Genomic DNA, 25,902 nt, shown 5'->3' with positions numbered 1-25,902 from the left:
TGATAAAAGTTTTGAACGATGTAGGCTACTCTACTCTTATCTGTATGAGCAAAAAAATCTACTAAGTAGCCTACTAAGTTATTTTAGCTGTTATGAGAAAAATAAATCCAAATGAACGCGCCGCCGTGTTTGTCGAACACTAACTCAACATGCCAGAATAAAACCTGACTTTAGAACAATGCATTGTATGGTGTGCCAAAACACTTAATTATAAACTTCAATATTTCATTCAAAATAATCTCAAAACTCTTTGTGACATTTTGAAAAGCCGCGCATGCATTACGGCCACTGGAACCATGAACGTAACTGAAACGCTGGTTTGGATTTTATTGTTTGTCGTTTAAACGTGCCTGTTGCATATCTTTATTTTATATGTTTATGGTGTATTGGTGAAGTAGCCTATAGCGTTGAATACTGTGGAGGGAACTTTACTTCACTTTACTTACAAACATGTTTTTAAAAACTCTATGTAGGCTAAAGGGAATCCAAAAAAAAATTATATATATATAAAAAATGTATTCTTATTTTTTTTTTTAAAGAACTGCTTTTGAAATTCCGATTGGTATTATTATACAGATGTAAAGTTGTTCTGGATACTATTTGTTCCTTAGTGTAAAATGGAAATGCATGGTCATTTTATTTTTATAAATATAAGCAAAAAACTATACGGTGTAAATCTCTCTGCATTAATAAATATAACATTTACAGTAGTCCATGTTTGATCGGGCTTTGAACCCGTGTCATCTTAATGTTCGATCCGTAAGTTCTACCACTCGGCCATGTCTTAACTCACTGAGAAACGCCCAAACGTTTGTTTCTCCAGTGTGTGTTCGCTCACATGAGCGAGAAAACGTTTTGTCGTTAGCCTATTGTGAGTGTAGGGCTACTTTACATGAATAAAAGTAGACCTTTACAGTTTTAAAAGATGATATCTTATCTGTATGACCAAAAATTACAGAGCAGGCTATAGCCTATTAAGTTCTTTTAGCTGTGAAAAATACTAAAAGTATGAGAAAAATAAATTCAAGTAAACGCGCCGCCGCATTTGTCGAACTCTTAATTCAACATGCCAGAATAAAACCTGATTTTAGAATAATGCATAGCGCCACTCGGCGTGGTGTGCCAAAATACTTAATTATAAACTTCAATATTTTGTTCAAAACCACCTCAAAACGCTTTGTGTCATTTTAAAAAGCTGTGAATGTATTAAGGCCACTGGAACCAGGATCGTAACTGAAACGTGCTGTATGTTATCTCTCAATACAGGAGCAGAAGCGCTGGTTCAGATTTTATTGTTTCTTGTTTAAACGTGCGTGTTGCATATTTAAAAAAAAATATATATATATATATATATATATATATATATATATATATATAAAATATTTAACAGAACGATATAATACGGTTATTAACCGATTAATGGCCATTTCAAATAAGCATGTCTGTCCAGAAAGATTAAATTTGATTTAGTTTCTGTCTCTGGTTATGTTCCTGTCAAAATTTCATTTGTTTGTTTTCGTTCATTGAACAGGTTCAGAGCCCTGATTGCTGCTAAATTTTAAACTTGAAAGTACAATGTTTACATTTGGTATTTTATATAGCAATATTTTATGTCGGGCCTGTAATCATTTGTTTTTGAAAAGTTTTTTTACTTTTCATTCATATTTTATATTTCTACATTCTTAATCAAACATTTGGCAAGGAGTTCTAAATAAAAGGAGAAAAAATAATCAATGAATAGTTTATATATACATTTACCACATGGAAAATACTTTATTTTATATATCAACTAAAAGAATAGTTGTATATACTCAAAAATGTACTCATTCATATGCGATTATTTTTTCTCCTTTATAGTATAATTCCTATCACTTAACTCTTATATTTAGATATAAGCCAGAAGCTTTTGAAAAATCTCACTGCCATTGATATCTTTGGGAATCTGTGATTTATTCTTTGAATAAATCCTTTATCTTATGATTTTAATGTGTTTTCTGTATGTGAATTTCAATTCCGTGTGAACAGGACTTTTATTTTGGTGGGGCGATATGACGTCATAAGGCTCTCCTGCATCTGTGATTCTGTTGAAGAAAGGTTTGTGTTTTTAACCATTTAAAGTGTATAAATCAGTGCAGCTCTTTTATCAAAATGACTTATTTTTAAATTAACATTGTAATGTATAGTAACAGTAACGAACGTGGTCATTTAAAAAAAAAAAAAGTATTAACAGTTTTTAACTGTTTGGTCTCTGGCAAGTAATAATAGAGAAACAGAGCTTTTCGAAACCGGTTCAGATTCAATTGAATCAAATGCTTCAGAGTTTGTAAGTGCTGACGACTCCTGCAGTTAGAGGTGTGCGATACCGCTAGATTTGGTATCGATCCGATACCAAGTAAATACAGGGCCAGTATCGCCGATACCGATACCGATACTTTTTAATAATTAAGGTGGATGCGTCTTCAACCTAAATCTAAATGAATTTTCATGACTTTTAATTTGTTTTTGTGATTTGCATTTTGGGTTATTAATCAGTTAAAGTCCCTGTAAAGTCAAAATGAAGTATGTGTTCTGAGTTTGTCATATCACAGAAAAATGTGTTATTAGACACCCAGCTAAATTCGAATGATAAAAAAAGCTGGCAAGTACATAAAATAAGCTATCAAAATCTTGAAAAAATGAGCAGTAGTCTCTGCTCTCAAACGCTGGGGGCGTGTCCTCTGGCTGCGCTGAAACCACGCCCACTCGTGGTAAAGCTGCCGTCGCCACAATCAACTGTCACCGATACAGCCGGAATGGATGCTCCTAGCAGCTTATTAGGTTAATTATAACATAAGCGCACAAGACAACTTACACTCATTGGTGGGCACGCACTGCCGACGATGGTACCAGTTGTCGGCGCGACGGGAGGATGAAGGCCGAGGCGGGAGATAGTCGTTCGGCCCCATTCACCAGTAACAGCGGATTATCAGCGAAAGTTTATAAAACTATCCCGTGTAAAATTATCACTACAGAGGCGGGTGTTTGCGGTGATCCTCAGCTCTCCATCAAGGCGGCTCTTCACAAAATTAATCCACCTCTTCTTGATGTGATCGTATTTAGGAAATTTAAATAAGGACACCGATCTGTTTTGTACGTGATCGCATCCAGGTAGTACGCATTTCCGTGACGAAGACATAGCTAACTAGCAAACTGTAAGCTGTAGTAACTAATAATACTGACAGTAACTCGCGATTAACATAGCGGCAAACTGATGCGAATGTGCTCTATCTATATTGTTAGGGGAGCGGCAAGCCTCAGGGGCTCCAGTGCGTCATCCGGTAGGGGCGGGGCCAGGAGCTCAGGCACTCCAGTGCGTCATCAGGTAGGGGCGGGGCCAGGAGCTCAGGCACTCCAGTGCGTCATCCGGTAGGGGCGGGGCCAGGAGCTCAGGGACTCCAGTGCGTCATCAGGTAGGGGCGGGGCCAGGAGCTCAGGCACTCCAGTGCGTCATCAGGTAGGGGCGGGGCCAGGAGCTCAGGCACTCCAGTGCGTCATCAGGTAGGGGCGGGGCCAGGAGCTCAGGCACTCCAGTGCGTCATCAGGTAGGGGCGGGGCCAGGAGCTCAGGCACTCCAGTGCGTCATCAGGTAGGGGCGGGGCCAGGAGCTCAGGCACTCCAGTGCGTCATCAGGTAGGGGCGGGGCCAGGAGCTCAGGCACTCCAGTGCGTCATCAGGTAGGGGCGGGGCCAGGAGCTCAGGCACTCCAGTGCGTCATCGAATACCCTTTTAGCCCCGCCCAAAAAATCCGTAAAATATCAATGGTGAAAAACTGTTTAACGGTCTAACTCCACAATTCAGTACTTCACAGTTCGCAGTCTTTGTAATGTGTTTTAGCAATACATTTCTAACATTTATAATTTGTTGAGAATTTTTTTTTTAACTTGCCTTTACAGGGACTTTAAAATCAGTACTACAAAAGCTTTTGTTCAGAAACAACTTTTGGTTACTTCTGTTTTATTTAAATAAACAAAGTTACAAAACTATTACTTCACAAATATAAAAAATGTAAAAACAAATTCTCTTTTCAAGTAGCATGTTAACAAAAAATGTTTCTCCTCTTTAGTGCACTTCTTTTCAGGATTTTTTTCTTAAATAAACAAAGTCACAAAGTTTTACTTCACAACAAATATTATTAAAATTTAAAACAAATTATCTTTGTAAGATATAATGAGAATAAAATAACATTTCTCCTCTTTAGCGCACTTCTTTTCAGGATTTTTTTTCTTAAATAAACAAAGTCACAAAGTTTTACTTCACAATAAATTTAAAAAATGTAAAACAAATTCTCCTTGTAATAAGATATAATGAGAATAAAATAATGTTTCTCCTTTTTAGTGCACTTCTTTTCAGGATTTGAAAAAAAAATCATAAATAAAAAACAATTACTGTTAATACAAAATATAAAATGTAAAAATTAAACAACAGCCAAAGCCTTCAGTTCAAAGAAATACTCCCAGAATCCCCTGTGGTCCCTGTTCCTTTGTTCAGGAACAGAATCATGTTCACATTTTTTGCTTTTATTGCACATCGCCTGTGACTAATTAACTGTCCTGCCTTTGAAAAAATCCTCTCAGCTGGCACTGATGTTGGCACTCCCAGGTTTTTCTTCGCAAGTTTGCTAAGAGAGGGGAATGTTTGTGCGTTGTTTTTCCACCAAAGTAGTGTATCCTGATTACGAGGAATTGGCCTCTCTTCTGAGTACCTGCGCAGTTCAATTAGTGCATCTGTGCTAGTTGTCCGATGCCACTGAGATGCAAGGACCTGAGAGTCAAAATTTTCCCATATCCCACCTTTTGCTGCAGGTGGGGATGCAGGAGCCCCTGCAGACAAGCTTGAACTAGTTGTAGGGGCTGAAGCAGAGCTGGTGGCAGAGCTGGTGGCAGAGCTGGTAGAAGAGCTGGTGGCAGAGCTGGTGGCAGAGCTGGTGGCAGAGCTGGTAGAAGAGCTGGTGGCAGAGCTGGTGGCAGAGCTGGTGGCAGAGCTGGTGGCAGAGCTGGTGGCAGAGCTTAATACAGATGTTGAAGGTGCTGAGGTCTCACTCATTGACTGCATTTCTGTAATGAGTCGAGCTTTTACAGGCTCAACATTTGCAAAGTCATGGAATCCCAGGTTTTTAAATCGAATGTCCAGATAGGTGCTGACAGCAAGACCATAAGATGTCTCAATAGCCATGAAACGATGATGACATTGTGCCGCTCAGAAGCTGAAGCAGTTCTCAGGAGCACTGAAACCAGGGGAATCACCTTTGAAACTGATACATGTTTTTCAGTAGATACCTCCCTGGTTGCTTCTTCAAATGGTCTCAGTGTGTCAATAGAGGGACTGATAACAGACCATTGCTCCTCATTCAAGCAAAGCGAGCTCTTGCCAAGTAGACAGAGGACTGTGGTAACTGCCTCTTTTTGCTCCAACAATCTCTCCCACATGTAGAAGATAGAGTTCCACCTTGTCTCAACTGCTTGAAGAAGTTTATGTTCAGGGAACTTTTGCTGGTTTTGGATTGCTTTTAGCTTGTCTGCAGCTCTAGTGCTGTGGTGAAAGAAAGTAACTATAGTACTACTTCTCTCTCGGAGTTCTAGTATGTCAGGGTGAGCCTTGATAGAGTCTTTCACCACCAAATTTAAAGTGTGTGCAAAACATGGGTAGTGTGACCAACCTGCTTTACGCACAGCAGCAACCATGTTGGCGCCATTGTCTGTTACTACAGCCTGAATCTTTTCTGAAATGCTCCATTCTTCCGCAATTCTATTCTGGTTAACTGCGAACAAATATTGTCTGCAGTGTGTTGTCCAGAAACAGAGCACGTTACAAGCGCGTATGCCAGCATTTGCCAGTTTTCATCTATGATGTGGCATGAGACTGTTAAATATGCCTCTGTCGCTGTTGATGTCCACATGTCAGTTGTCAGCACAACATTGTCCACACTGCTTAATGCCTTTCTGGCCATAGAGGAGCAGTCTTCATAAAGTGCAGGTAGTTTCCCCTCCATCAGAGTTTTCCTACTTGGAATTTTGTACCGTGGCTCGAGTGTCTTTACAAAATTCCTGAAGCCGACATCTTCCACTATGGAAAGAGGCTGCAGGTCCTTCACAATCATTTCTTCTAGGTGCCTTGTAAATATCCACTGCTCTTGGAGAATCAGCTAAGAGAAAAAATAAAAATAATTAAGTCTGGTGCACATCTACGTGTAGTTTAAATATAGAAACTAGTATCCCTTTCACAGCTAACACAAAAAGGGTAATTATATATCAAATATGGCCTACATTATATTCAGTATATTTGTTTCATTTTTCTCCTCTCTCCGTTTCTGCAGCTCTGCATTTTCTGTCCGAAGCCATTTATTTTTAACAGCTTTACCAAAATTTTACTCCAAAAACACATTTTAATTTTTTTTAATTCTTTTTAAGAGTCACAAAATGTTAGACAATATTTTATTTTAAAAGCTATTTCATGATGCTGAAAGTCATGTTATCATACTGTCCTTAGTGGGTGGTATTTTTTTCAAACAAGGGTAAAATATGCATTAAACATGTTTTAAATTACAAATTTCAGGTTGGGGTTTTAATTATTTTGTTTATAAATTATTATTGGTGACAGTTTCCAAATTATGCTAAATTAATTTGTTTAAAAGTAACTTTTATTGTTGAAAAATACCAATCCATAAATCCTGTGTCAATTCTGTTACTACATGTTATTGTCTCTTTAAATTATGCTTATCTGTCACATCAGTATCCTAAGCAACGCAAGATGATGTCACTTCCCTTTTGGTATTAAACTCTGAAGAACTAGGAGGTATGCGTTTTGTTCTCTCTGAAGCCATGTAATCTTACAGGCACTTGCACCAAGAGTTCTTATATAACATGTCAAAACTGTTTCAACAATCTCATAGGGAAAGCAAAGTTCAAAGATATTAACAAAAGGAGGTATTAAAAGTTTTATTAAAAGAGAGAACCGTTGGAGAAGAGAGAGCCGTTGGAGAAGAGAGAGCCGTTGGAGAAGAGAGAGCCGTTGGAGAAGAGAGAGCCGTTGGAGAAGAGAGAACCGTTGGAGAAGAGAGAACCGTTGGAGAAGAGAGAGCCGTTGGAGAAGAGAGAACCGTTGGAGAAGAGAGAACCGTTGGAGAAGTGAGAACCGTTGGAGAAGAGAGAGCCGTTGGAGAAGAGAGAGCCGTTGGAGAAGAGAGAACCGTTGGAGAGAGCCGTTGGAGAAGAGAGAACCGTTGGAGAAGAGAGAACCATTGGAGAAGAGAGAACCATTGGAGAAGAGAGAGCCGTTGGAGAAGAGAGAGCCGTTGGAGAAGAGAAGAGAGAGCCGTTGGAGAAGAGAGAGTCGTTGGAGAAGAGAGAACCGTTGGACAAGAGAGAACCGTTGGAGAAGAGAGAACCGTTGGAGAGAGCCGTTGGAGAAGAGAGAACCACTGGAGAAGAGAGAACCGTTGGAGAGAGCCGTTGTAGAAGAGAGAGCCGTTGGAGAAGAGAGAACCGTTGGAGAAGAGAGAGCCGTTGGAGAAGAGAGAGCCGTTGGAGAAGAGAGAACCGTTGGAGAAAAGAGAGCCGTTGGAGAAGAGAGAGCCGTTGGAGAAGAGAGAGCCGTTGGAGAAGAGAGAGCCGTTGGAGAAGAGAGAGCCGTTGGAGAAGAGAGAACCGTTGGAGAAGAGAGAACCGTTGAAGAAGAGAGAACCGTTAGAGAGAGCTGTTGGAGAAGAGAGAACCGTTGGAGAAGAGAGAACCGTTGGAGAAGAGAGAACCGTTGGAGAAGAGAGAACCGTTGGAGAAGAGAGAGCCGTTGGAGAAGAGAGAACCATTGGAGAAGAGAGAACCGTTGGAGAGAGCCGTTGGAGAAGAGAGAGCCGTTGTTTCAACAATCTCATAGGGAAAGCAAAGTTCAAAGATATTAACAAAAGGAGGTATTAAAAGTTTTATTAAAAGAGAGAACCGTTGGAGAAGAGAGAGCCGTTGGAGAAGAGAGAGCCGTTGGAGAAGAGAGAACCGTTGGAGAAGAGAGAGCCGTTGGAGAAGAGAGAACCGTTGGAGAAGAGAGAACCGTTGGAGAAGAGAGAGCCGTTGGAGAAGAGAGAACCGTTGGAGAAGAGAGAACCGTTGGAGAAGTGAGAACCGTTGGAGAAGAGAGAGACGTTGGAGAAGAGAGAGCCGTTGGAGAAGAGAGAACCGTTGGAGAGAGCCGTTGGAGAAGAGAGAACCGTTGGAGAAGAGAGAACCATTGGAGAAGAGAGAACCATTGGAGAAGAGAGAGCCGTTGGAGAAGAGAGAGCCGTTGGAGAAGAGAAGAGAGAGCCGTTGGAGAAGAGAGAGTCGTTGGAGAAGAGAGAACCGTTGGACAAGAGAGAACCGTTGGAGAAGAGAGAACCGTTGGAGAGAGCCGTTGGAGAAGAGAGAACCATTGGAGAAGAGAGAACCGTTGGAGAGAGCCGTTGTAGAAGAGAGAGCCGTTGGAGAAGAGAGAACCGTTGGAGAAGAGAGAGCCGTTGGAGAAGAGAGAGCCGTTGGAGAAGAGAGAGCCGTTGGAGAAGAGAGAGCCGTTGGAGAAGAGAGAACCGTTGGAGAAGAGAGAACCGTTGGAGAAAAGAGAGCCGTTGGAGAAGAGAGAGCCGTTGGAGAAGAGAGAGCCGTTGGAGAAGAGAGAGCCGTTGGAGAAGAGAGAGCCGTTGGAGAAGAGAGAACCGTTGGAGAAGAGAGAACCGTTGAAGAAGAGAGAACCGTTAGAGAGAGCTGTTGGAGAAGAGAGAACCGTTGGAGAAGAGAGAACCGTTGGAGAAGAGAGAACCGTTGGAGAAGAGAGAGCCGTTGGAGAAGAGAGAACCATTGGAGAAGAGAGAACCGTTGGAGAGAGCCGTTGGAGAAGAGAGAGCCGTTGGAGAAGAGAGAACCGTTGGAGAAGAGAGAGCCGTTGGAGAAGAGAGAGCCGTTGGAGAAGAGAGAGCCGTTGGAGAAGAGAGAGCCGTTGGAGAAGAGAGAGCCGTTGGAGAAGAGAGAACCGTTGGAGAGAGCCGTTGGAGAAGAGAGAACCGTTGGAGAAGAGAGAACCGTTGGAGAGAGCCGTTGGAGAAGAGAGAACCATTGGAGAAGAGAGAACCGTTGGAGAGAGCCGTTGTAGAAGAGAGAGCCGTTGGAGAAGAGAGAACCGTTGGAGAAGAGAGAGCCGTTGGAGAAGAGAGAGCCGTTGGAGAAGAGAGAGCCGTTGGAGAAGAGAGAACCGTTGGAGAAGAGAGAACCGTTGGAGAAAAGAGAGCCGTTGGAGAAGAGAGAGCCGTTGGAGAAGAGAGAGCCGTTGGAGAAGAGAGAGCCGTTGGAGAAGAGAGAGCCGTTGGAGAAGAGAGAACCGTTGGAGAAGAGAGAACCGTTGAAGAAGAGAGAACCGTTAGAGAGAGCTGTTGGAGAAGAGAGAACCGTTGGAGAAGAGAGAACCGTTGGAGAAGAGAGAACCGTTGGAGAAGAGAGAGCCGTTGGAGAAGAGAGAACCATTGGAGAAGAGAGAACCGTTGGAGAGAGCCGTTGGAGAAGAGAGAGCCGTTGGAGAAGAGAGAACCGTTGGAGAAGAGAGAGCCGTTGGAGAAGAGAGAGCCGTTGGAGAAGAGAGAGCCGTTGGAGAAGAGAGAGCCGTTGGAGAAGAGAGAGCCGTTGGAGAAGAGAGAGCCGTTGGAGAAGAGAGAACCGTTGGAGAGAGCCGTTGGAGAAGAGAGAACCGTTGGAGAAGAGAGAACCGTTGGAGAGAGCCGTTGGAGAAGAGAGAACCGTTGGAGAGAGCCGTTGGAGAAGAGAAAGCCGTTGGAGAAGAGAGAGCCGTTGGAGAAGAGAGAGCCGTTGGAGAAGAGAGAACCGTTGGAGAACAGAGAGCCGTTGGAGAAGAGAGAGCCGTTGGAGAAGAGAGAGCCGTTGGAGAAGAGCGAGCCGTTGGAGAAGAGAGAGCCCTTGGAGAAGAGAGAACCGTTGGAGAAGAGAGAACCGTTGGAGAAGAGAGAACTGTTGGAGAGAGCCGTTGGAGAAGAGAGAGACGTTGGAGAAGAGAGAGCCGTTGGAGAAGAGAGAACCGTTGGAGAAGAGAGAGCCGTTGGAGAAGAGAGAGCCGTTGGAGAAGAGAGAGCCGTTGGAGAAGAGAGAACCGTTGGAGAGAGCCTTTGGAGAAGAGAGAACCGTTGGAGAAGAGAGAACCGTTGGAGAAGAGAGAGCCATTGGAGAAGAGAGAACCGTTGGAGAAGAGAGAGCCGTTGGAGAAGAGAGAACCGTTGAAGAAGAGAGAGCCGTTGGAGAAGAGAGAGCCGTTGGAGAAGAGAGAGCCGTTGGAGAAGAGAGAGCCATTGGAGAAGAGAGAACCGTTGAAGAAGAGAGAACCGTTGGAGAAGAGAGAGCCGTTGGAGAAGAGAGAGCCGTTGGAGAAAAGAAAACCGTTGGAGAAGAGAGAGCTGTTGGAGAGAGCTGTTGGAGAAGAGAGAACCGTTGGAGAAGAGAGAACCGTTGGAGAGAGCCGTTGGAGAAGAGAGAACCGTTGGAGAAGAGAGAGTCGTTGGAGAAGAGAGAACCATTGGAGAAGAGAGAACCGTTGGAGAGAGCCGTTGGAGAAGAGAGAGCCGTTGGAGAAGAGAGAACCGTTGGAGAAGAGAGAGCCGTTGGATAAGAGAGAACCGTTGGAGAAGAGAGAGCCGTTGGAGAAGAGAGAGCCGTTGAAGAAGAGAGAACAGTTGGAGAAAGCCGTTGGAGAAGAGAGAGCTGTTGAAGAAGAGAGAGCTGTTGAAGAAGAGAGAGCCATTGGAGAAGAGAGAGAAGTTGGAGAAGTGAGAACCGTTGGAGAAAAGAAAATCGTTGGAGAAGAGAGAGCTGTTGAAGAAGAGAGAACCGTTGGAGAGAGCTGTTGGAGAAGAGAGAACCGTTGGAGAAGAGAGAACCGTTGGAGAGAGCCGTTGGAGAAGAGAGAACCGTTGGAGAAGAGAGAGCCGTTGGAGAAGAGAGAACCATTGGAGAAGAGAGAGCCGTTGGAGAGAGCCATTGGAGAAGAGAGAGCCGTTGGAGAAGAGAGAACCGTTGGAGAAGAGAAAGCCGTTGGAGAAGAGAGAGCCGTTGGAGAAGAGAGAGCCGTTGGAGAAGAGAGAGCCGTTGGAGAAGAGAGAACCGTTGAAGAAGAGAGAACCGTTGGAGAAGAGAGAGCCGTTGGAGAAGAGAGAGCCGTTGGAGAAGAGAGAACCGTTGGAGAAGAGAGAGCAGTTGGAGAAGAGAGAGCCGTTGGAGAAGAGAGAACCGTTGAAGAAGAGAGAACCGTTGGAGAAGAGAGAGCCGTTGGAGAATAGAGAGCCGTTGGAGAAAAGAAAACCGTTGGAGAAGAGAGAGCTGTTGGAGAGAGCTGTTGGAGAAGAGAGAACCGTTGGAGAAGAGAGAACCGTTGGAGAAGAGAGAACCATTGGAGAAGAGAGAGCCGTTGGAGAAGAGAGAACCATTGGAGAAGAGAGAACCGTTGGAGAGAGCCGTTGGAGAAGAGAGAGCCGTTGGAGAAGAGAGAACCGTTGGAGAAGAGAGAGCCGTTGGATAAGAGAGATCCGTTGGAGAAGAGAGAGCCGTTGGAGAAGAGAGAGCCGTTGAAGAAGAGAGAACAGTTGGAGAAAGCCGTTGGAGAAGAGAGAGCTGTTGAAGAAGAGAGAGCTGTTGAAGAAGAGAGAGCCATTGGAGAAGAGAGAGAAGTTGGAGAAGTGAGAACCGTTGGAGAAAAGAAAACCGTTGGAGAAGAGAGAGCTGTTGAAGAAGAGAGAACCGTTGGAGAGAGCTGTTGGAGAAGAGAGAACCGTTGGAGAAGAGAGAACCGTTGGAGAGAGCCGTTGGAGAAGAGAGAACCGTTGGAGAAGAGAGAGCCGTTGGAGAAGAGAGAACCATTGGAGAAGAGAGAGCCGTTGGAGAGAGCCGTTGGAGAAGAGAGAGCCGTTGGAGAAGAGAGAGCCGTTGGAGAAGAGAGAACCGTTGGAGAAGAGAGAGCCGTTGGAGAAGAGAGAGCCGTTGGAGAAGAGAGAGCCGTTGGAGAAGAGAGAGCCGTTGGAGAAGAGAGAGCCGTTGGAGAAGAGAGAGCCGTTGAAGAAGAGAGAACCGTTTGAGAGAGCCGTTGGAGAAGACAGAACCGTTGGAGAAGAGAGAGCCGTTGGAGAAGAGAGAACCGTTGGAGAGAGCCGTTGGAGAAAAGAAAATCGTTGGAGAAGAGAGAGCTGTTGAAGAAGAGAGAACCGTTGGAGAGAGCTGTTGGAGAAGAGAGAACCGTTGGAGAAGAGAGAACCGTTGGAGAGAGCCGTTGGAGAAGAGAGAACCGTTGGAGAAGAGAGAGCCGTTGGAGAAGAGAGAACCATTGGAGAAGAGAGAACCGTTGGAGAGAGCCGTTGGAGAAGAGAGAGTCGTTGGAGAAGAGAGAACCGTTGGACAAGAGAGAACCGTTGGAGAAGAGAGAACCGTTGGAGAGAGCCGTTGAAGAAGAGAGAACCGTTTGAGAGAGCCGTTGGAGAAGACAGAACCGTTGGAGAAGAGAGAGCCGTTGGAGAAGAGAGAACCGTTGGAGAGAGCCGTTGGAGAAGAGAGAGCCGTTGGAGAAGAGAGAGCCGTTGGAGAAGAGAGCCGTTGGAGAAGAGAGAACCGTTGGAGAAGAGGAAGCCGTTGAAGAAGAGAGAGCCGTTGGAGAAGAGAGAGCCGTTGGAGAAGAGAGAGCCGTTGGAGAAGAGCGAGCCGTTGGAGAAGAGAGAGCCGTTGGAGAAGAGAGAACCGTTGGAGAAGAGAGAACCGTTGGAGAAGAGAGAACCGTTGGAGAAGAGAGAGCCGTTGGAGAAGAGAGAGCCGTTGGAGAAGAGAGAACCGTTGGAGAAGAGAGAGCCGTTGGAGAAGAGAGAGCCGTTGGAGAAGAGAGAACCGTTGGAGAAGAGAGAGCCGTTGGAGAAGAGAGAACCATTGGAGAAGAGAGAGCCGTTGGAGAAGAGAGAACCGTTGGAGAGAGCCTTTGGTGAAGAGAGAGCCGTTGAAGAAGAGAGAACAGTTGGAGAGAGCCGTTGGAGAAGAGAGAGCTGTTGAAGAAGAGAGAACCGTTGGAGAAGAGAGAGCCGTTGGAGAAGAGAGAGCCGTTGGAGAAGAGAGAGCCGTTGGAGAAGAGAGAGCCGTTGAAGAAGAGAGAACCGTTGGAGAGAGCCGTTGGAGAAGAGAGAGCTGTTGAAGAAGAGAGAGCTGTTGAAGAAGAGAGAGCCGTTGGAGAAGAGAGAGCCGTTGGAGAAGTGAGAACCGTTGGAGAAAAGAAAACCGTTGGAGAAGAGCGAACCGTTGGAGAAGAGAGAACCGTTGGAGAGAGCCGTTGGAGAAGAGAGAACCGTTGGAGAAGAGAGAACCATTGGAGAAGAGAGAACCGTTGGAGAAGAGAGAACCATTGGAGAAGAGAGAACCGTTGGAGAAGTGAGAACCGTTGGAGAGAGCCGTTGGAGAAGAGAGAGCCGTTGGAGAAGGGAGAGCCGTTGGAGAAGAGAGAACCGTTGGAGAAGAGAGAGCCGTTGGAGAAGAGAGAGCCGTTGAAGAAGAGAGAACAGTTGAAGAGAGCCGTTGGAGAAGAGAGAGCCGTTGGAGAAGAGAGAACCGTTGGAGAGAGCCGTTGGAGAAGAGAGAGCCGTTGGAGAAGAGAGAGCCGTTGGAGAAGAGAGAACCGTTGGAGAAGAGAGAACCGTTGGAGAAGAGAGAACCGTTGGAGAAGAGAGAGCCGTTGGAGAAGTGAGAACCGTTGGAGAGAGCCGTTGGAGAAGAGAGAGCCGTTGGAGAAGAGAGAACCGTTGGAGAAGAGAGAACCGTTGGAGAAGAGAGAACCATTGGAGAAGAGAGAGCCGTTTGAGAAGAGAGAGCCGTTGAAGAAGAGAGAACAGTTGAAGAGAGCCGTTGGAGAAGAGAGAGCCGTTGGAGAAGAGAGAGCCGTTGGAGAAGAGAGAGCTGTTGAAGAGAGAGATGAAGACCAACAGACAGACATTCACTGGGAGAGCCAGGATGTGGTTGGACAATGGTGTGTCCTCACATATGACCATGATATCTATCCTGGTACCATCCTGGAGGTCAATGAGACTTATGTGAGGGTCAAGTGCATGCACCAAATAGGAAAAAATAGATTGTTTTGGCCTGGTCGTGAAGATGTTCATTGGTACCCACATGAGGACATCCTCAGATTAATTCCACCCCCGACCAAGGTTGTGACACGGCATGTAGAGATCCAGAGGGATATCTGGTTGAGTATTTCTCAATAACTCAGCAGTTATTTTCTTGTTATAGGCATGTTCTGGTTGGTTTGGGTCAATTCTGTTACCCCCATCAATTCTGTTGCCAGATGTGTCAATTCTGTTTTTAGTCTTTCATCTTGAATATTAATGAGATAATACATTGAAATATCAAACTACGTAATATTGTTATTTTTATATTGTGCAAGAGTAAGATATATGTTATAGTTTTATCTCTACCCTGTAATGTTCAAGTAATTTGATAAAAAAACAAGTGCACCCTTTGGATAATCCACTATTGCCTGGGGGTGAATCTAATTTTGAAATTGTATAAATATAACATTTAATATCTGTTTTAAAGGCCTGAATAAAAGGACTACATGACAAATGAAAAAAGAATCATCATTTTTTTGATGTACTGTTACTTCTATATATTTGGTTGTTCGTCCGTAACAGAATTGACGAAAATAACTATGAACAGGTGATATTTATATAAAATAGAGAAAATAATAAACTATCTGTATTTGTATAGCACTGAATATATCAACTTTAAAGTGTTTTCAAGGTAATTCTTAAACAATGACAATTGTGACAAATTATGACAACCTTTTTTTTATTTTTTTATTGAAATGCAAAATGTATCTCCAATTATAGAATCACCCAGGGGTGGGGTTAGTCCTGAGTAGCGCGCTAGTGGTGAGTCACGTGACGGTACAACACAGGAGAGGGGGAGGAGAGCAGAGCACTCTTGGGAGGATGATTACAGAGAGCTTGCTCTGCTCTGTGACAGCAGCAGCATTTTGACAAACACGGTCAGGTCGCAAAACGAGAGAAACTGAAACTTAAGTATCGATATTTTCACGTTGGTATCGATCAATACCGATACCAACGTTGGTATCGATATTATCGATATTAGTATCGATCTGCCCACCTCTATTGACCAGTGTAAATGCAGCAAGAACAACAACACAAACATGTGGAATGACAACTTCTACAAATCAACTGACAATGTTTTCATCACAATCTAATCTATTAAATATAATCTACAAATAAATACATATAAATCATAAATGTTTAAATAATAATTGTCTGTATAATGTGTTCTTTTATTAATTTGTATAACTAGTTTTTTTTTTGGTCTAATCAGGTCATTTAAGTCCATTAACTCTCTCTCTGACTGACTCTCTTACCAGTGCGCTGACTACTGAACTAGGGAGACACTATTATTGAAACACTATTATAAAGATGGCGTTTATTAATGTGACCAGATCAAGTAGGCTATTGATATCTACTCCCTTCCTATAGAGGGAGTTTGTTGCAGGCTAACTTCCCTGCATAGTTTCCACGCAGGTGTTATGGGGGTGTTTGGAATTAGGAAGTAGATAAAAGCAGCGCACCGTGTTGATGAGTTGTTTGTTTAGTTGGCCTAGTCAGCGCGCGTCAAGTGCGGCATTTAAAAGTGGGACGAGAGTAATTTATTTATCCGTCGGGCTCATTGCCCTTTGTTCTCAGTCGAGACGCGGGGACGGTAAGCGCCTATTATTGGCGACAGTTTATTTGTCAAGCACGATGCCTTGAACTGACGCAGTTAAGTCACACGCTAACGTCTCTCTTTTGTTCCCAGCGGTGAGCGGGAGCAACGAGAGCTTTTCATTTGCACTGGCAACATATTCCTGTCCGTCGTGGTAAACAGGAACGGTAAGCACCTTGTTTTTAATTGACTGTTGCGTGCAAGTTAGGAAGCTCGGTAATCGAGGACACATTTTAATGGAGCTATCTTCCTCGTTTTTAGTCTCGTTGGTCACAAACGGAAACCTAGTAGCCGAGCGGGGACCCTTAGCGCAAGGTAGATTGATGTAATTATGTAATTTAATGCATTAATGTTGGAAAGACTGTACTATTTGTTGTGCCTTCTCTGCTTAAATGTGGTGAATTACTGCTGTGGGAAAAAAAAGATGTTATGTATTTATTCTGTGTGGTATGTTGTGGGTGGGATATTATACAGTGGGAAACACTCTTTTGTAACCCAGGGAAGGACAATACAGATGGAAAGAAACTTGTGCAGTTGGTTTGATGCTATGTGCTTATGGTATGCTTGCGATTTGTTGCAGAAACGGAGTGCTCTGGGGTGTAATTGCCGCTTTCTCCCCCTTTTTGTAATTTTAAGAATTATATGGTACCTCCAAGGTTTATTGTACATGCTGTTTATTTGTTTTGTTTGTTCTTTTCTTTCTTTCTTTTGAAGGGATGGTTGTTGGTCTGTTTGTTTTGTCTGGCAAATGGTATTGTAAACGGTACTATAATACTGTGCAGCACTTGCCCAAAGCTAGCTTTTGGTGTAGAGTTGGTGTGGTTTCATATGCACTATCCAGTTCAGAGCTTGCGGTGTACAGAGTTGTTTCTATTTGTGGTGCTGTGCTAACTGAGATTGAGGTGTTCGTGGCACTACGTTTCTGTGTGATAGCGGGGCAGTGCTGTGGGCCATTTGTGTGCCGCTGGATAGTAATATTTGCCAACATTTAACAATTGTAACCATGCCATTTGTGATAATAAACTGAGAGTAGATTTTTGGTACATCAGCCTTTTTCTTCTTTTGAATTCTTTAAGATACCTGCTGAAAGGAAATAAGTAATGTTAGTGGAGTCTGGTTTCGTAATGTTACATTAAAGAGGAGAGTGAAGACGTGAAGATTGAAGAAACATTCAGAGTCAAACATGAAGAAACTGAGGAACAAACACGTTGGTTTTATCATCAAAGTCTTTCTTCTGTCATTCTTTCTTTCCAGGCATAGGCTACTGATTAAAACATCTTTACTACTTGAAATAATAACTTTTAAAATGAAATAGGACTGAAAAACACCTTTTAGAAAGAAATGAAATGTAAACAGCATTTATTACATTTCTTTCTAAAAGGTTTTTGTCACATTTTTGTGGGATGGACATGGAATCTGACAATAGGCTATTCATCATTCAAAATTATTCACAAAAACCTTTCCACAAAACTGAACATAGTTGATAGGACTAATTATCAAGTAACTGTAATGATCAAGTGCTCTTGAACCAGTGCTGCCATATTGTTGCTGGATTTGAATGCTGCCTTTGATAGCCTATACCATGTCATCGTAGTAGAACATCTCAGAGATCACGTGGGTATCAAGGGTGTAGCCCTTAAATGCTTCCCCTCATATTTGCAGGACAGGGTATGTTCAGTTAGGATTGAGACCTTTGGCGCATCATCGATTAATATTTCTTGGGGGATTCTACAAGGGTTGATTCCTGGACCAACTTCATTGAATATGTTGCCCCTAGAATTCATTTGTAAGAAATGTGGAGTTAAATATTAATTTTATACTAATGACCTGCTATTGTATGTTTCCATAGAGTATGATGACTATTATTTATCTGTCTCCCATTTGACAAGTGTTTGACTGAAGTCAAAGGGTCTGAAATAGGAAAATAATCTACCGCGTGCAGCTGATTTTGATATTCTAGGTTTTATCAACTGACCAGAATTTTGAGATCGCAATAGACGTGAAGGACTATAATGCGTTAAGAGCTCACTCAAGTACTGGGGAGCTAAACCATTTAGTGCTTTGTAAGTAATCAGCAATATTTAAAGTGTATACAGTGTTTAGTATGGAGCCAATGCAGTGTTGACAGAACCGGGCTAATATGGTCATACTTCCTGGTTCTGGTAAGAACTCTAGCGGCTGCATTTTGGACCAGCTGAAGTTTTTTTATTAAAGGATTAGTTCACCTCAAAATTAAAATTTCCTAATAATTTACTCACCCCAATGCCATCCAAGATATCCATGTCTTTCTTTCCTCAGTGGAAGAGAAATTAACACGCTTGATGTCCGGTGAAAGTACCGCCCTGCTATTTACAAAGCGGTATAATATGACACAAAGACATAAATATGTCATTCAACATACTATACAATTTGAACTATCCTCCTTCGCACGGTCGCTTTGTAAACAGTGGAGCGGTACTTCCGCCGGCGCTGGCGACATCAAGCGTGACCTTTCAACGTGATGACATAGTTCCCGGCGTGTTGCAGATCAGCTCAATCCGAACAATTGTAGTTAAAAAGTATATAAAATGTTTTTTTGAAAATGACCTATTGTTTCACTAGATAAGACCCTCCTCCTCAGCTGCGATCGTGCACAGACTGTTGAAGCACTTCAAAACCTTTGAAACTGCATTGATTGGACTTCAAAACGTTGGTTGCCATTGAAGTCCATTATTCGAAGAAAAATCCATAAATGTTTATCTCAAAAAAAAAAATTTCTTCCACTGAGGAAAGAAAGACATGGATATCTTGGATGGCATTGGGGTGAGTAAATTATTAGGAAATTTTCATTTTGAGGTGAACTAATCCTTTAAGCGTGCAGGGCAACCACCCAGTAGAGCATTTAAATAATCTAGCCTTGAGGTCATGAATGCATGAAATTTAAATATATTTATGTTTCGTCCGGGCGTGAAGAAATTTAAAGCTGATTATCATCAGCATTACAGTGAAAAGCAACGGTCCTAGTACTGAGCCTTGTGGTACGCCATACTGAACTTGTGACCGATAAGACATCTCTTCATTTACTGCTGCAAACTGATAGCGGTCAGATAAGTATGTTTTAAACCATGCTAGTGCAATTCCACTAATGCCAACATAGTTTTCTAGTCTATTCAAAAGAATGTTGTGGTCAATAGTATCAAATGCAGCACTAAGATCCAGTAACACTAATAGAGAGATACAACCACAATAGCATGATAAGAGCAAATCATTTGTGACTCTAATGAGAGCAGTCTCAGTACTATGATACGGTCTAAATCCTGACTGGGAATCCTTGCAGATACCATTTATTTCTAAAAAGGTTGTGAGGATACTGCCTTTTCTGGAATCTTTGACAAAAAGGGTAGATTTGAGATCGGCCTGTAATTAACTATTTCTTTAGGTCCAAGTGTTGCATTTTTGTAATGAGAGGTTTAACTCCCTGTGCGCATTTTTTGGAAAAGTGGCAAGTCACCACCAACATTTTTGATCATTTTCACAAAATGTTCATGGCCCCCAGAATATTTTGTTATATGAATATGCAATATATCAAAAGAGAACAGACCATCTGGTTTTAAACAACAACAACAAAACCTTTTTATTTTAGCTTTTTAGCTTCACGCACTCCTTTTTTATCAACACTTGAATGTTTGTAAGTTTCATAGTAAAGCAACATATCGAGCAAAAAGCTGAGAAAATCATGACTATATCTGGAAGGGAGATTCTTGGACCAATCAGCTGTGAGCAAAGTGACATGTCTGTTTCGATAAACTCCACCTGTTTCTACTCCAAATTAAAGGTCACTACATAGTAAATGATTTTTTAAAGACAAAATCGTCTGGCTTTTAATAATTCTTATTTAGAATAATAAATTTGTATGATTTAGATATTTATGTAATTATTATACCCTTAATCGATCACACATACAATTTTAGTTTATCAATTATTATTATTACATAGATTTTAAATGAATAAATATATAAAGGATATATATATATATATATATATATATATATATATATATATATAGATATGCTTTAGAATAAATAGATGAAGCTATAAAATGCCATGAGCTTAAATGTTCAATTCTCTCTCTACCTTTATCAAGTGTATAAACTAACTTCACAACTTTTACTTGCACTGATATACAGTAGCGAGACTTTTTCTTTTATTTGTCCTCTTTCATAGACAGCTATTTTCTTCTTAGTGTGTAAATTTGTTTAAATTCTTACTATTTTAATACTTTTATTTAATAAGTGAATTGCGCTGCTTCTCTCGCGAGAAATTAATTCAAATAAGCTTTGAATGAGTTTCACTCTTTCTCAGCATGGGATTGGCTGTTAGCCACTGATGTCACACCTAAACTCCTAAACTCAGTATCAAAGCCTAAGTTGACAGAGAAAGTTGATGATCAGCATCATGGTACCAACAAAGCCTGGTTGGATTGGTTTTGTCAACTCGAAACTAATCCTGCAACCCTGAGTTTGTTCAACTACCATCATGGTACAGGCCCCTGGCAGTTTTGATTTATATTCTGTTTAATGTTGATGATCGCGTTATTTTACATATGCATCTGCTTACATATGATATCTCTTGTTTCTGCTTCTTTGCCTGTTTTGATCTGGAGATTCAGTACTCTTAGAAAATGCGTAATAGCGCCCCCTGCAGTGAAACACAGAAAGACAGAAATTTCCGTCAATTCGGGGGAAAGAGTTGATGACAGCCAGCTTTAAGGGGTGGTAAAACATGATTTCACATTTCTAACTTTAGCTAGTGTGTAATGTTACTGTTTGAGCATGAACAACATCTGCAAAGTTACAGCGCTCAAAGTTCAAAGCAAAGGGAGATATTTGCTTTAAAGAAATCAATTTCTAAGGATTACAGCAAACGGCCGGTAGGGACTACACGACATTCCTCCAGGGTTGCTGACATCACTAACCCCACCAAACCCCTCCTCCGAGAATACTTAATAAGGGGGACGAGGCCATTTTATATTTCTTTGGAGAAGAGTTGTTGTGGTATACTAGGCTGTTGTTGCCGGTTAAATAAATTTTTAACTCGGTCCCTCATAATTATTACACAAATCTCGCTGTCTGTGCTCCACATTTAACGGAGGAAAGCTTCCACAATCTTTGCGAGTTCAATGCAGGATTCGCACAACGGCTTGTGCTGAAAGATGGAGCAGTTCCAACTTTAAAAACAGAAGCTGTTTACGGGCCACGACCTGTAAGTATGATTTCTTTTTCGTCTATGTGTTTTCCTGTAATAGTTCGTATTGTTAATTGTACGTTACGTTGTAACAAGGAAGTAAACAAATGACAACGCTGTTTGGCTCTGCAAACCAGTTTCTTAAAAGCTCATTCATACTTAACGTTATCCGACAAACACCTAACGTTACAAACTTTTTTTTATCTCAACAGCGAACTTGGAATTAGTTCAAATTATTCTTTGATTAGAGCTTTTTATGTTTATCTACATGGTTGTTTATCTACAGGCATACTAAACATGGTTCTGTGTTTGATTTGGCTACTGTAACGTTAGTAAAGCTAATGTTTAGTGTTCGTTTTGGGTTAATAGTTCTGGCGACAGATATTTGGCTACAATCGTTCTAAAAATACAAAAGTAACGGTGCCACACAGTCAGTAACAATCACTATAGATCCGCAGTCTTTACTCAAAAAAATCCCTTTGAGAACGGTGGTATAATTTGTTAGAACGATTATATGAAATTCTTGTTTATGAAGCTTATTTTTGTAATACTATAATAATTAGTACAATTAAATAACAGCGTATCTAAAAAGTAATGAGACAAAAACAACAACAAAAAACTAACCTTTCTGAAACGTTGTTTAACAGCCGTTCTTGAACAGGTTCTGCTCGATCATCTTCACTAACATTCTCTGGGTCCGATTGGTTTTATTGACGCCATTCTTTATAATACACCAAATCACAAACTACCGGTAAAGGCAAGGGGCGTGACGTTTCCGGAGAACGTGCACTAATCAGTTAGCGAATCACAACACACTGGGCCAGCTAACCAATCTGAGCCCATATTACAAGGAGGGACAGAGCAGTGTAGAATAAAGGTAAAATATATGAAAATAATGCAGTTTTTTAAAAATGAAGCATGAACACGTTACAGTGCACCCCACAAACACAATCAAGCCTTCGAAAAAATGTGTTTTACCACCCCTTTAAACGTTTTTGGTACGTATCCTAATGACAATGAAGAATTCATTATATTAAGAAGATGATCTACACCTTCTGGGAGGCACTCCTTTCAGTAGCTTGGTCGGTAAAGGGTCTAACATATATGTTGATTTTGATGATTTAGACAATACTTCCTCACCTATAGCAAGGAATGAATGGTTTTATCGAAAGCATCAGCAAAATGCATCATTTAAGCATCAGCAAAATATCCTGTATCATCAAAAAACATTGTGAGGGGTTAATATTTTAATAAATCATTTCACAATATAATGGTTACTGCAATTTCAGAGTTCCTTTTGACCAAAGGTATATTAAGTCAGAAGTTTAGTAGGTTAGAGTTCGTCTGATATCTACATCCTAGGGAAAAAGGAAGTAAGATTGATTTAGATTTTATTGTTAGAATCAGGAATGGAAATTTTAGTCATCCTCAGACATAGAAGGAAAGGAAGTGTTAGAACTTATCACGAGGTGTTAGTATAATTCATATCTTTGTGGTTAGTAACATAATTAATCTTTATCTTATTAAAAAATCCACCACAACCCTTAACCACCCAGGCTAGAGACAGATCAGTTACTCCCTCCCACTTGGGATGGTTGAGTATGCTCAAAGCAAAGCAAAGTCAAAGCACTGCCTGGGTGACGCCCATGACATTCGAAGCTGTAGGCCTTAGAGTAGGCATCCTCGATAATCCGGTAGCGTAAGATTGTACTCAACTTGCTTTAAAGGGTCGATAGCACTTATGCTGAGTATAATGCCAGTTGGAAATGTTAAATAAGTATAACCAGGCCCACAGAAATGTCTGTGAGAGCACCTGGCGTCTGAGGCAAGCTCTGCTAACAGTCTCGCTATCAAGTAATTAGGCCTTAACAGGCTTAGTCCTTGAAGGCGGCTCTCCAACGAGTTGGATGCTTAGCAGTGCAAAGGCATAAAGTATCACGTTGCTGGCTCCCATGGAGCCTCCCTGATTCTAGCCCAGAGCCTGGTCAATACTTATCAGGTTATCAATGCTATGCTGAGTTCTACTCCCCATCGGATGCCTCCACAAGTTAGGCAATTAATCTTAGAGACTCTGTTTAAGAAACCGCTGGTTGTTGGCAAGACAAGGTCAGTAAATTAGACCAGGTCAGTCTCCCCAGTGGCATGCGGGGTTGACTTTATGTCCCCCTCAGAAAGTGATTGGAAGGGACTCCTCTTGGACCCCCCGGCCATATTCCCTTAACCCTCTGGGGTCTGAGGTGTTTTCTGGGTCCTGGAGGTGTTCTGACATGCTCTGACATTTGTGCTTATTTCTGTTACTTGTGACATTTTCATGGCTAAAGTCTGATTACACTGTATTCAGCACAAACTCTGCTACAGTAATATGTCAGCAGCATGTATTTAAAAGTTTTTAGTTTTGAGATAATGACGTCTATGCGTCGTTTGTGAAAAAAATAAAAACAAATGTCACTGAAATAAGGTCATAAAATACATACTGATTATTTCTTCACAAGACATTTGGAAATTGTATCACGTAGCCTAGAATATTTGCTCCAAAACTATGTGAAAACCATCCTGACTACTCATTCAGATAAGACAATATATTGATTTAAAATTTGTAAGACATGATTTGTGTAAGAAAGCTTTATGCGAGGAGGCGTAAAGCACCCATTAATATATAGTTTTTCACACCTTAGAAAGACAAAGACCCTCCACTAATGGCCCTATCAGGTGCTAACTGGCCCAATCATAATGAGGATCCTTACACAAAGAATGAGGAGATTTAAAAAAGAATGGATTTTTGATTGTTTGGATTGAATCCAAAGATACACAACAAAGGACTAAAAAAGCACATTATTCAATACATTGATCTAAAGACAGAGACTTGAACAGTCACATAACTTTGTGCCATTCCTGAAACATAGTAGCCTACATACCTGTCATTTCCAAGGTGTTTGATTTTTCATTTTACCATGTTCATGTACAGACTCATGTGAATGTTGAAGTCAGCAGGACTCATCCAGTGGCATCTGGTCTTGTAAAAAAAAAAAAAAAAAACTGTGAAGATGCTGATATCAAGATAAACTATAGGCTGCACGATTTTGGGAATACATTTTAGATATTACTGGTTAAAATTGCGATTTAAAATGTACAAAATCCACACACACACACACACACACACACACTATATATATATATATATATATATATATATATATATATATATATATATATATATATATATATATAATGAACACCAGGTTGGTTGTGCCTTGTAGGCATATACGTGTAGGCGACACATAAATATAAAGGCACAACCAACCTGGTGTTCATTTTATGTGTAGGGCTGCATAAATTAACAATAACAATAGCCTATAGCAGGCAGCCTATAAATCATTAAAAATGAACACTTCAGAAACACTACTCTAGAGAAAAATATATGGATCATATGTTACTTCAAATGTTTCCATTCCTTTCCATTTCCATTCGTTATGACGTTATGAAATGAGATTGGAAAACATGAAGCCTATTGTTTGGGGTGTTTTTGCTTTACAAACGCATCGCGCGACTGACTGAAACTCACAGCACTTGTAGAGAACATTTACTGAAGCGATCGAGCCGCTCCAAACTATGAAACATTATTGTTACCACATATACGTATCTACGTTTGAGCAGATATCCACAAACACAGTATTTAACAGTAAAACACTTTTCTAAACATTAATATTCACCATATTAGAGTAAACACCATCTGGCACCAGTTTGAATATTTGCGCAATGTAAAGTTTATATAACAATAACATTATGAGTGGATGTTTTACCTTAAAAATCTTTCTAATCTTCAAATTGCGTTCCTCTGAGATAAATCCAAGGTGCTCAGCACAACGCAGCACAAACTGTCTTCCAAACTGAAGTCGCTGATTCTTTGTTTTGAGGTGATGAGGGCATTTTCAGGTCTGCTCCTTCACGTGGATCATTTGCATGTCAATCGCTCTTGCGCGCGTGGGTGTGGTCATATTAGAGTTAATTAGGACGGGTTTGAGAAACTACATGTCGTTGCTTTCATACTGATTACTTAAACAGAGAATATTTGCTTTTGATATAATTTACATCATTTAAAAATAGAGATTCCAAGCTTTTTAAAGACATACATGTCAAGTCTGTCTGACAAACATTCGCTGAGTTAAAGGTTGTATCAGTGATTTCAGGCCCAAAAATAAATGTCTAATCTTTCCTAACGATCCGCTAGCTGCCCGCCCCATAAGCATGCCGTCCAAAAACCGCGTCTCTGTAGGCAGCCTAGGCTCTGAGATCTGCACACAAAAACAAATGTGTACAACCACCACTCAAAACCAAAATAAAGTGTTCCAACCAATCACTGACAGGGGCGGGTGTTGTGAGGTTTTGCGCTCATGCACGGCTGGATGCGAAATCGGAGGAACACCTGTCGCGTTTCAGAATGAACTTCACATTGGGAGAGACGGCAGAACGCGCATCGTTTATTTTCTTTATTTTACGAAAAACACAACATTTTGTTTTTATCATGAGTGTACACAAATAAAAGAAGACATTTAACAGTTTTGAATGATGTATGACACTTATATGTAAGATCAAAATCAACAGAGTATTTTAAGTCTCTTTTGCACTGATAAGAAAAAAAGTGAGCTGGTATTGCCCGCGATACCGTCGACCCCAGAGGGTTAAAGGAACCCCTTCCACTGGAATTGTTGGTTCCAAGCCTTTAAGCGGCCTTGGTAGGCTTTCGTTGTATCGAAGGCCTCTTTGAGGCTCATAGCTTTGGCAGTGACCATAGGGAATACTATCACTGACAGCCTGAAGGGTGAGTGTTTGGCATTTCAGTGAAACTGACATTTTCTGGCGGTTTTGTCACAGCAATAATTGGCATGCACTC

The 25,902-nt window shown here is 41.5% G+C and overlaps 2 protein-coding genes across 2 annotated transcripts in view; both read left to right on the top strand.

Annotated features, from left to right (window-relative positions):
• Nucleotides 1-25,902, top strand: part of LOC143718562 (uncharacterized) — a 62,097-nt gene that overhangs the window by 33,690 nt on the left and 2,505 nt on the right. Inside the window, exons 4-5 of the mRNA XM_077209580.1 lie at nt 15,882-15,955; nt 16,921-16,995. Coding sequence (XP_077065695.1) covers nt 15,882-15,955; nt 16,921-16,995 — 149 coding nt within the window. The remainder of the gene's footprint in view (nt 1-15,881; nt 15,956-16,920; nt 16,996-25,902) is intronic.
• Nucleotides 16,980-25,902, top strand: part of LOC143718368 (uncharacterized) — a 295,554-nt gene continuing 286,631 nt past the window's right edge. The window contains exon 1 of the mRNA XM_077209475.1: nt 16,980-16,995. The gene's annotated coding sequence lies outside the window, so the exon portion shown is untranslated. The remainder of the gene's footprint in view (nt 16,996-25,902) is intronic.

The sequence above is a fragment of the Siphateles boraxobius genome, unplaced genomic scaffold (genome assembly GCF_051911475.1).
Source record: "Siphateles boraxobius isolate OS27281-9 unplaced genomic scaffold, OSU_SipBor_1 61, whole genome shotgun sequence".
Classification (NCBI taxonomy): Eukaryota; Metazoa; Chordata; class Actinopteri; order Cypriniformes; family Leuciscidae; genus Siphateles; species Siphateles boraxobius.
Note: the sequence above shows the minus strand (reverse complement) of the source record. Positions and strands in the feature narration are given on the sequence as shown.